Genomic DNA, 10,317 nt, shown 5'->3' on the forward strand with positions numbered 1-10,317 from the left:
GATTTTACCCTTTCTAGCGGTCGAGCAAAGGCCCAACACGCCCGTCGGCATAATCGAATCGCTGGCAAAACACGCCAGTCTCATCCTGATCAAAATGCGCCACCCTCTCTGCCACCCACAACACGGACAAAGTTTTTCGCAAAGTGCAACGCGAATATTTATTGCCAAAACGAGGGATCCTTTAACGATCAAATGGCACTTCGACAGAAAGAGGAAGTGAAGCTGTACGTGTGCGTTGGGTGTGGGTGCTTGTCACCAGATCACCAAGCTTCGGCGCACTCGTGCACCCCTTCCTCTCCGTTCTTTTTGTCTCCAGTCTTTTTGTCCGCATACCAGTGTTTTTACTGCCCTCCATTATATAATAGCCTTTTTGTAAATAACTTTTTTAAACAGATTAACATTTTTATCCATAAAGAATTGCCTACACATTTTTTTCCCGCAACTTTAGGTTCCACCGCATTGCTAGGGTATGTAAACTTCGGCTTCTTTTCATGATCAGCTAGATATCAGACATGGTTTAGTGCATATGCCCCCACAGATCACTTAACAGTCAGGTTTAAAATCATTGATTTATTTATCATAATTTCGAGTTATGTATATTATATTATGTTATAAGTTGTAGAAAAGGAATGAAAAATGTCTTGGTCGTTTGGTAAACAGTAGCGTAAATATATTAGTGATAATGACATTGACATGAATTTTGGCCCACATGTAACTAACATTTCTGCCAACTCGGGAAAAAAATGGATTAGTGCGAAATAAAAGGCCCCCGAATTTTAATTTGAAAATTCACCATGCTGCCCACAGTGGTGAAATCTGAGCAAAAGAACGGTCACGCAAATACTAGGAGAGTGTCTCGGCTTTTTGGTGAGACCGTACAGTCGCGCAGTGGAAACTACTGAGACCTATAGATTATTAGGGACGCGTCAGTGGAAACGCGTTATACAAATAATCGGTTAGCCCACATCTGATTCACTATTGATTTTCTACAACAAAAACAGCAACAACTAGCAGTAGACAAAATAACGCAAATTGTGAAAATTCAAAAGCCCGGAATGATCCGAATAACCTGGGTTCTGGGGCTGCTGCTGGCCCTGGGAAACCTAATCCACGCCAGCGATATCACGGACAAGGTTTTCGCGGATATTAAGGAGGGCATTGTGGCTGCATTCGGGGACTTCGATTCCGACGAACTCACGGATGTCTTTGTTATCCGCGACGATCAGAAGACTTTGCAGATTCTCTTTGGTATGTAGTGGGTGCCAGGAAAGTCCCCTCCTAATGGTTCCCCTTCCATATGCACATAGGTCACTACACGGAGCCCCTGCTGAGACTGGGACCCTACTGCCAGTACGGAGATAAGACCATTGTGAGTGTCATACCCGGAGACTTCGATGGCGACGCCCTGATGGACGTGATGGTTAACCTAAAGACCAGGGACAAGGACGTCTACGAGGTCCATGTCAACTGGGGCAACACTACCGAACTGAAGTGCTCCAAGGAAGCGCTCTTCACCAGCAGAGGAGAGGTGATGGCCCTGGACTTCAATCGCGACATGATTATCGATTTGTACGGCTTGGACTCCGAGGGAATGCGCACCTTCTGGATATTCAACAGCAGTAGGCTTCCTCCAGACCACTTCCACCAGGCAGAGCCCACAGAAGTCAAGGGTAACTCGTTGAGTATCCCCAATGCAAATGCCTATGTGGATATTGACGGAGACTTCCTGGCCGATCTGTTCCTTCAAACGGAGAACTCCTACGAAGTGTGGCACGGCATAAATGAGCGCGACAAGAAGGAGAACTTCAGCTACCAGTACCAGATCAGGTTCCAGCCGATCGGAGGCAATGACTACCACATCGGCCAGGCTGTGTTCATGGACTTTGAGCTGAAGGGCGTGCAGAACATTGTGGTGCCCTTTTGCATCCACTCGAATTGCCGAAACTCCTCGATCGTCGTGTACGATGGCACCGATTTCCGGAATCTCCATGTGAACTTCCGCGATCCACAAGGCATCACCTGGGCCTTTGTGCCGCCCGAGTCGGATGATGTTTACTTGCGGACCATTACGGCGAGGAGCGGGGACTTTAACCTGGATGGCTATCCAGATCTTCTCATCACGCTGCAGCCACTAAATGTGGGCAAGCCGGTGATGCAGACTTTCCTGCTGGAGAATGTGGCCTGCACCACGTGCAACAAGCCGTTGAAGCGCACGTTTGAGGTTCGCTGGAACGCCCTTTCGCCGATGGGCAACAATACAGTGGCCGGCGCATTCTACGACTTCTACCAGGACGGTGTGCTCGATGTGATTCTTATCCGGAAGGATGCCAAGGGGAAATACCAGCCTCTCGCCTTCCGCAACACCCTCGACTATGATGCGAACTTTGTAAAGGTGATTGTGCTGACTGGCTTGGATAACAAGCAGAATCCGGAGCGACGCACTCCTCTGGGCAGGAAGAAGCGTACGTATGGCACCAACTTGCCAGGACCCCGCATCACCTACACCACCACCACCCAGGATGGGGATCAGCAATTTGGCAGCAGTGTTCAACTGCCGCAGGCCTCATACTTCGCCCTTCAACTGCCGTACACATGCTTTGGCCTAGGGCGAACGCCGAACTTCGTGGATCAACTGACCGTGGGGCTGGGCAGCAAGCTGCGCAACTGGACGCAGCTCATACCCAATTCACAAATCATTGTGGTGCCGAAACCCCTGAACGACCCGTCCCACTGGAAGGCCCAGCTATTCGTCACCCCCAGCAAACTGATCCTGATGAGCGTTGTGGCGCTGGGTGGCACATGCCTGGTCATCGTCTTCATCATTCTGGTTCTGTACATCAAGGAAAAGCGCGAGGATAAACAGGAGCGCCTGCAGGAGTCCCACAGATTCCATTTCGATGCGATGTAAGGTCGCAAATTAAATATTAACTAAATAACCCTTTTGTTTCAACCAAGTTAGTTGAGTTTATTTTTTATGTTTATTTAACGATTATTAATATGCCCAAAATAAGGAGCGCACCCTGTGATTCCACTATGGGCTTCCCCATCTCACTGATGTCCAGGATTGCCCAAAACCAATTGTAAAAAAAATGAATGTAGCTCAATTCAGGACATCACAAAACCAAGCTCATAGTGCAATCGACAGAGTACTTCCCCTTACATCTGATGTATATGTATATGGTTTAAGAAATGTGATAATTATAAAAATTATAAAATTGAAATGAGTTTTACTCGTTGCTTAGACGAAGTACATGGGGTTTGTCTTCATGAACTCGGGCACAATTGTGCGTTTCGCGTATTCCTTCTTTAAATCCAGGAACCTAGTGGAGCTGTCAAACAAAAACAATTTAGGACGGGAAGCGGCAGGAGGAAACATTGACTTACCCAGTAAGGTAAACGCGACCGCGTGCTGCCACCAAGTGGGCCAGGTAGGCAGGAGCCGGATACGAAACCGAGCGATTGCAACGGGGGAACATGTGGCACAGATTGTAGGTCAACTGCTGCAACAGGTCGATGTCCAAATTTCCCGTGTTCTCAATCACATTGTAGCGCGTCGGCTTGGCCGTGCCCTGGATGGACTGGTGGCTGACCATGAAGAACTGCATCTCGTTGGGATGCACGATGGTGCGATCGACCACGGTTCCGGGGTCCACGTTGTTGAACTTGTTGTACTGCGAGGGCTCCCCGTTGGGGAAAAAGCGAGTATGGTGACGCTTCACCACGATTACACAGCAAACCTTGGGCTTGATGCCCACCTAGAGGTAAACAATTATTTACCAACAGTTCGTGCTTTTAATTGATAGCTTCTAAAAACTTACCTTGGCACAGGCTGCATAAATGCCTCTTAGCTCATCGTTTTTGATCTTTGGAAACTGGCCATCGCTTACACCATCGCGGTAATAAAGAATATGCTCCGGGTAGGTCTTTCGGTACTGTTGATAAACGCGCAAGTGCTCCAATGTGATCGACTCCATATCCTCGATCTCCTCCAGAGCTGAACGTTGAAGCCGATATTGCATGTTGTAAGCGGCTCCGTAAGGATCGTGTGAGGCTGCCACGCCCACCACACTGGGAATCTCCCGCTGATCGGGCGAGGGGTGGGTCACATCGGCGCCCAAGTACATGGCGTTCTTGAGCATTGACCTGGGATCATCCTTGAGCTTGTGGTTGATGCCATTTAGCTTGGAGTTCACTTTGAGTAGGATATTTACGATGGTCTGCACATTAAGCTTCCGTTCAACGGTAAACTGCTTGATGCACTGCGTCAAAATGCCGTGCTGCAGCTCTGCCTTCTGCTTAATGATGTCATATGATGCCCCGAACTGGGGAATGATCACAAACGCAAGATCGAACTGGCTGCGCTTCAGATCACCGAAAACATCGTCCAGGTTACGCTCGTCCTTGAACGTCCTAAATTCTGCCTTGTCAGCCAGACTCACGTTAACCAACTTGCTTTGGTTTAACATTTGGCGCTCAAGCTCGCCCACCTGGTTGAAGTGCATCTTGCGACCATGCGGCGGATCGTAGTACACTATCGCCCACTTGTGAGATTTCTGCTTGGGCTCCAGGAACCTCATGTTATCCATGCGCCACGATCCGTTCCTAACTCCACACCATTTGTTGCCTTGGTACTCCACCTGCGGTGGGTTGAGGGTCCGGGTGCTTACCACAATAAAATCGTTGGCGATGCGGATGCCGAAGCGACTGATGGTCGGATCCAAGTTGTGCTGGAAGAATTTCAGCAAATGCATAATCTTTCCCTTTCGCTCGTTCGTCGAGGTGGCAGCAAACTTAATCATGTTTGCCACCTGAGTCGCTCCATCCTTGCGCTGCGAAAATATAAATTTGTATGCATTTCAAAAATAGAAAAATATTCTTTAACTTTCGGTTCGGTATTTCAAAAGGTTTCTCTCAAAATCAAATGAAAATTATGTTTTTGGAGAGGATTTGCAAGAAAATACCAAACCAAAAACGTTATATGAATAATTGGTTGGGTTGGTAACCGAATCTTATTAACGCATTTTTAAAACGAATTTCTTATGTCTAGTATTGACAGTTCGATAGATTTTGAGTTTTGTGATGGTTACTTTTGAATTTAGCCATTACTGAACTGTGCGTGTGAGTACCCACATTTAAACTGTGAAAAAATTGTTCAATGGAGAGGCTTTTTGTTGTCTTTGAACTTTAGTACAACAAATTAACACTTAAAAGTACTAAAAAAAAATATTTGTTACTCACATTTAAAGGCTGCCCAGCCTCGATGGAGCACAGTTCGATGGGCAGCAAGATATTCTTCATCGGAGGACCGACGTGCAGGCAATGAAGCTGGGGAAACTGCAGCTTAAAGTTGCGACTCTTGAAATAGTCTACAATTGTGATCATCTTGCCCTCCTGCTCGAAGGTCTGGCTGGAGGCCGGGCTCCGAGAAAGTCCGTTTACTTTGTAGACCCTTGGAGCGGTAGCAAAAGACTGAGGTGGTGTGTAAACCACATTTATCCCCTTAAGGTACGGCTCTATGTAGCGCCGTGAATTATCCAGGTTGGTAGTGTTGTTAATCTTCGTCTTTAGACCATATCGCTCCAAATACTCGATTACTGACATGGCAATAGGAAAAGATTTGTGCGATATGTCTACATTTAGGAATGGCTTGTCGCCCAGGATTACAGCTTGATAAAGACCGATCAGGGCCTCGTAGCCATCATCCAGTTCCCGGCGCTGACCGGGTTCGGCCATCTTAAAAAAGGAGCGACCGGCGCGAATGGCCTTGTTATGGCAGGGTGAAGCCATCACCACCTCCATGCACTGTAAGGCTCGCATTGGCTTGTCGAAGATCCGCTCCTTCATATAACTGCAAAGGGCCGTGTTATATAATATTATTTCACAAATCTCGGTGATTTTTTACCTATTCAGTGACATCAGATCGACTTCCGAATCAACAGTCTCCTTTATTTCCACCGTGTATTTTAGAGTGCGACCATTGCGATCTGTCACCTGAAAAGTAATAGGGGAGAGAGCAAAAAAAGTCAAAGATGAAAACATAAATGTGTCACAAGTATTGAAAAACTGTATGCTTTTTAGTTTCTTTAAAACTTACAGTGACCTCCGAGTTTTGGGACTTCAGTGGCAGCTTGTCCACTGCGTAGCAGGAGGCTCTGCCATCAAAGGCGGCTATTGCGCCCTTCAACTGATCGATTCGATACTGTTCGAAGGCCTGTCTGTAGAACTTCTTTGGCCGTTCAGGCATGATTTTCACATCGTAGTGGTAGGCTTTAGGTGGCATTTTTGACATGTCTATGTCCAGATAGTTAACGGCCACCTGGCCGGGTTTGCCTATTGTTCCTCGCTTAATGCTGCCCGCCGGCTGAGGCAACAATTGCTGCTGCTGTCCTTGGCCACCTTGCTGTCCTTGTGGACGCTGCTGGTAGCCACCTGGTCCGCCCTGCCCCTGTTGTCCTTGTGGACGTTGCAGGTAGCCACCTTGTCCTCCTTGTCCTTGTTGACGCTGCTGGTAGCCACCTTGTCCTTGTTGGCGCTGCTGGTAGCCACCTTGACCTCCCTGTCCTTGTTGTCCTTGCTGGTAGCCACCTTGTCCTCCTTGTCCTTGTTGACGCTGCTGGTAGCCACCTTGTCCTTGTTGGCGCTGCTGGTAGCCACCTTGACCTCCCTGTCCTTGTTGTCCTTGCTGGTAGCCACCTTGTCCTCCTTGTCCTTGTTGACGCTGCTGGTAGCCACCTTGACCTCCCTGTCCCTGTTGTCCTTGCTGGTAGCCACCTTGTCCTCCTTGTCCTTGTTGACGCTGCTGGTAGCCACCTTGTCCTCCCTGTCCCTGTTGTCCTTGCTGGTTGCCACCTGGAGCCCTCTGTTGCTGAAGTGGCGGACGGGATTGCTGTCCCTGGGATTGTTTGCCTGCCTGTCCTCCTTGTCCGCCCTGCTTCTGCCATCCTCCGCCGCCCTGTTGGCCACCAGAGCCAGATGCTCCGGAACTGGTGGATGCCCGGGGTGCTGCCTGTTGTGCTGCACCTTTAAACCAAGGTGCAATAAGGTAAGTAGTAAGTATGTTTAGAATGTATGTTTAAAAAATATAGTGCCTAACGTTTCGCTTTAATATCATAGATCATGGATCAATTTTAAAGCAAAAGATTTAAAATTTCAAGAAAAACAAGAAAGGTAGCTACTTTTGGCAAGCTGCAGCTATTTTTTTAAGCCCGTTACTCTTAAAGTAAAAGGTCATATTGTAGACGGAAGCGATCTCGGAATCTATAAAAGCTGCTGGGATTAGGCATGCAGATTCTACAGATTCCTACGCACCACAAGTTTGTTTCGTCAGTGTGCCAAGCCCATTCTAACGCCCACAAACCGCCCAAAACTGTGGCTACTACAGCTTTAACTCTGGAATACAAATTTTAACGGAAATGTAGTGTTCTCATTAATACCAATTGAATGACCCAAAAAAAAGTATGCAACGCCCAAAAACTGAAACTGAAACTAAACGCAGATATCTCGGAAACTATCAAAGATAGAGAATTGGGATTTCAGGTTCAGATTCCGTAGTCTTGTACGCAGCGCAAGTTTGTTACGCGAATATACCACGCCCACTCTAACGCTCACAAACCTCCCAAACCTGTGCCGCCCACAATTTTCATGCTAGAAAAAAAATTTTAATAAATTTTATATGTATATATTTACTATAAAAAAAATTAACTTAACTTTATGTTATGGGTTAGATAACTATAGAAATAGTTATTTAACTACAATCCATGGGTTGGGTACATTTCACCTATTTTTAAAGCAACCCTGAAGTTAGTTACGTAAGAGTAACTGGGTAAAATTGACAATTCGATGGTTGGGGACCAACGATGGTCAATTTTACCAATTGATTTTTTGTGGGTATTAAAGTATTTTTTTCTACAATATGTGCGAAGCTCAACTTGCACAACTTTTTATTTTATGACTGATACAATACGAATTTCAAATGCTTAGTTTCTGTGCAAAATAAATGTATGGGGAAACTTTCATTAAAAATACGAGCTCGTACATAATTTGACGTTCTTTTCCTTAACTTGTAGCTTGGAGCTTCCGTCTTGGATAAAAAAGACTTTTTTGTAAGGTCCCCCTAAGGGCTCTTAATCAAATCGATGATGGATCAAAATGTTTCCTTTAAAATCTCAGAAAATATGAAAACTACCGAATAAATTTGCATTGGTGGTTACACGAGGACTATGATCCAAAACAAATCAGTATGAAAGCCCAGCAAAGGTTCAAAATAATAAGCTAAATTTTATAAAGTGGACCGCACAGACCATAAAAACAAAACTCCTCGAAAATTGTAGATTGTACCTAGATTGTTGAACGATTATCGACGTACTTACTACGGTTTTAGTTTTGCTAAACTAGTACATTTTTAAACAAATCATCGGGTAATGCGATGAGGTAACAGAGGTACAACCGTTATTGTGATCGGAAATAATAATAAATATTATTTTAAAGATTAATTGTTTATAAAAACCCTGAAAAAATTTCTTTTCAGGTCACGTATAGTGTGGTGGAGGTGTAGGTAGTAGAGTCCCTTAACATTTTCTTAAATTTTACTCAACTGTCAGTCAATCAAGTTATCAGCTTTGCACCAATACAATCACACCCACCTAATTTCATCACAGGTGCATTGAATGTGGTGGTTCCCCGTAAAATAGAAAACTTCTCGAGCATTCGACCCGATAGACCCCTCGTAAAAACCCCTCGCCCGAAACTACGAGTATGTATATACACATGTGAGTTATATGTATTCCAAATCGAGTGCATTCTTTTGCCTACGCTGTCAAATTGCAGTAAAGTGAACTTACTTTGTTGTTGTTGTTGTGCTGGTGCAGGAGCTGCGGGCTTCGGCTCCTCTGGCTTGAACTCTGTGATAGTAATTGGTAATTGGAAGTATAGATATGATTATTTCCTCAGGTCTGCAGGGGCACTCACTGTTTTTCTTTCCCATTTTGGAGTTTGTTAGATTGTTAGAAGTTATTTCTTTCAGTAAATTTCTGGAGCAATTTGCGTTGTTGCACTTTGAGTACGGTCTCACTTAGTGATGGGCTAGCCGATTAGAACAGCTGTTATGGAAATGTTGTGTTTTACTTATCGCTTATCGCACCTCAGCTATCGAGTGGGCGCGTAGTGTAAAAGGTGAAATCATTGATTTTGAATCCCTTTTAATGTTTATCTGAAAATTAAACAAACTGTATTCTTCATCTTTTCAATTTCTGTTGTCAAAATGGTAGTAAACAATCATTTTTAAAACGTACAGTTGTGCAACAAAATGTCTACTATGGTTTTTAAATTCTTAAAAAGTAAAAAGGGTTAATACTGACTGAAGAGTTTTCCTATAGGTAATTACACTGAGGTAATTACATTTTCAAAAACAAATTTTATACTCATCGAAGCATTTTCCTAAGGTTACTGATGTTTCTTGTTGAAACTTCTACAAAAAACTTTAGCAATTGGGGGAACGACCCTAAATACATTCAGTTTAATTATCAAACAGAAGTTACATGTTCTTTAACTTTCGGAAAGTCATTTTTCTCTTTAAGTTAATGCCAAAAAATATTCATAAGATTAGAAGAACTACAAATAAATAAAGTAAAGTAAAGTGAGTAAATACTGCTCTTTGATGATACTAAAATGTTACCATGGATTTGTATGAAATAAGGTCACAACTTGCTAAAGTTTCTTTGTCTAGTAGCTATTTATCAGCACATCCAAAATTAACCAAAACAAGAGAAACCGCTGTGGTCGATGGCATCGACTATTAGATACCCGTTACTCAGCTTAAGGGAGTGTGAGAAAGACGGAGATATGCTTAAAGCAAATTTGCTTTTCTCAATAACACACCTAATCTATAGCGCCACCTACTTTCTTTTTCTACAGCACCACTTGGCCTACAGAGCCAACTAGCCTTTAGCGCCCCTAGCGGCTTGGCGGCGTATTAGTGCAAACAGCTAATTTCCTGCTGTGGTGTGCAATCTCGATTGAATTGCAAAATATTGATTATTATTCAGATATGTAGGTATTGATAGTAAAAACAAAGTTGTTAGAGTGGGCGTGGTACCCTGCTGAAACAAACACGCGCTCCGCAAGAAACTCAGGAATCTGCATGCCAATTCCAAATAGCCTATCTCCTATAGTTTCTGAGATCTCAGCGTTCATACGGACGGACAAACTGGCATACGGACATGGCTAGATCGACTCGGTTAGCGATCCTTATCAAGAATATATGTACTTTATAGGGTTGGAAACGCTTCCCTCTACCTGTTACATACTCTCTGACGAATC

The 10,317-nt window shown here is 44.5% G+C and overlaps 2 protein-coding genes across 4 annotated transcripts; one reads left to right on the forward strand and one right to left on the reverse strand.

The window, feature by feature from the left end:
- The first annotated feature begins 963 nt into the window (after window positions 1-963).
- On the forward strand, window positions 964-3,221 carry LOC108011376 (T-cell immunomodulatory protein). The gene is made up of 2 exons (XM_017076492.4): window positions 964-1,248; window positions 1,308-3,221. The coding sequence occupies exons 1-2, from the start codon at window positions 1,056-1,058 to the stop codon at window positions 2,906-2,908; spliced, it is 1,794 nt and encodes a 597-aa protein (XP_016931981.4). The 5' UTR covers window positions 964-1,055; the 3' UTR covers window positions 2,909-3,221.
- Window positions 2,934-9,121, reverse strand: AGO2 (Argonaute 2). Of its 3 annotated transcripts, none has more exons than XM_070996741.1 (9): window positions 8,968-9,119; window positions 8,841-8,900; window positions 6,811-7,020; window positions 6,095-6,654; window positions 5,903-5,991; window positions 5,239-5,848; window positions 3,819-4,829; window positions 3,385-3,755; window positions 2,934-3,329 (listed from the first exon to the last, which is right to left on the reverse strand). In XM_070996741.1, exons 1-9 carry the CDS (start codon window positions 8,981-8,983, stop codon window positions 3,239-3,241), a joined length of 3,018 nt encoding a protein of 1,005 aa, XP_070852842.1. In that variant the 5' UTR covers window positions 8,984-9,119; the 3' UTR covers window positions 2,934-3,238. The 3 variants fall into 3 exon arrangements, with proteins under 3 accessions (XP_070852842.1, XP_070852841.1, XP_036670568.3); XM_070996740.1 differs by having other exon boundaries at window positions 6,095-6,771; XM_036814673.3 differs by having other exon boundaries at window positions 6,095-7,020; window positions 8,968-9,121.
- Window positions 9,122-10,317: the final 1,196 nt, after the last annotated feature.

The sequence above is a fragment of the Drosophila suzukii genome, chromosome 3 (genome assembly GCF_043229965.1).
Source record: "Drosophila suzukii chromosome 3, CBGP_Dsuzu_IsoJpt1.0, whole genome shotgun sequence".
In the NCBI taxonomy this organism is placed as follows: Eukaryota; Metazoa; Arthropoda; class Insecta; order Diptera; family Drosophilidae; genus Drosophila; species Drosophila suzukii.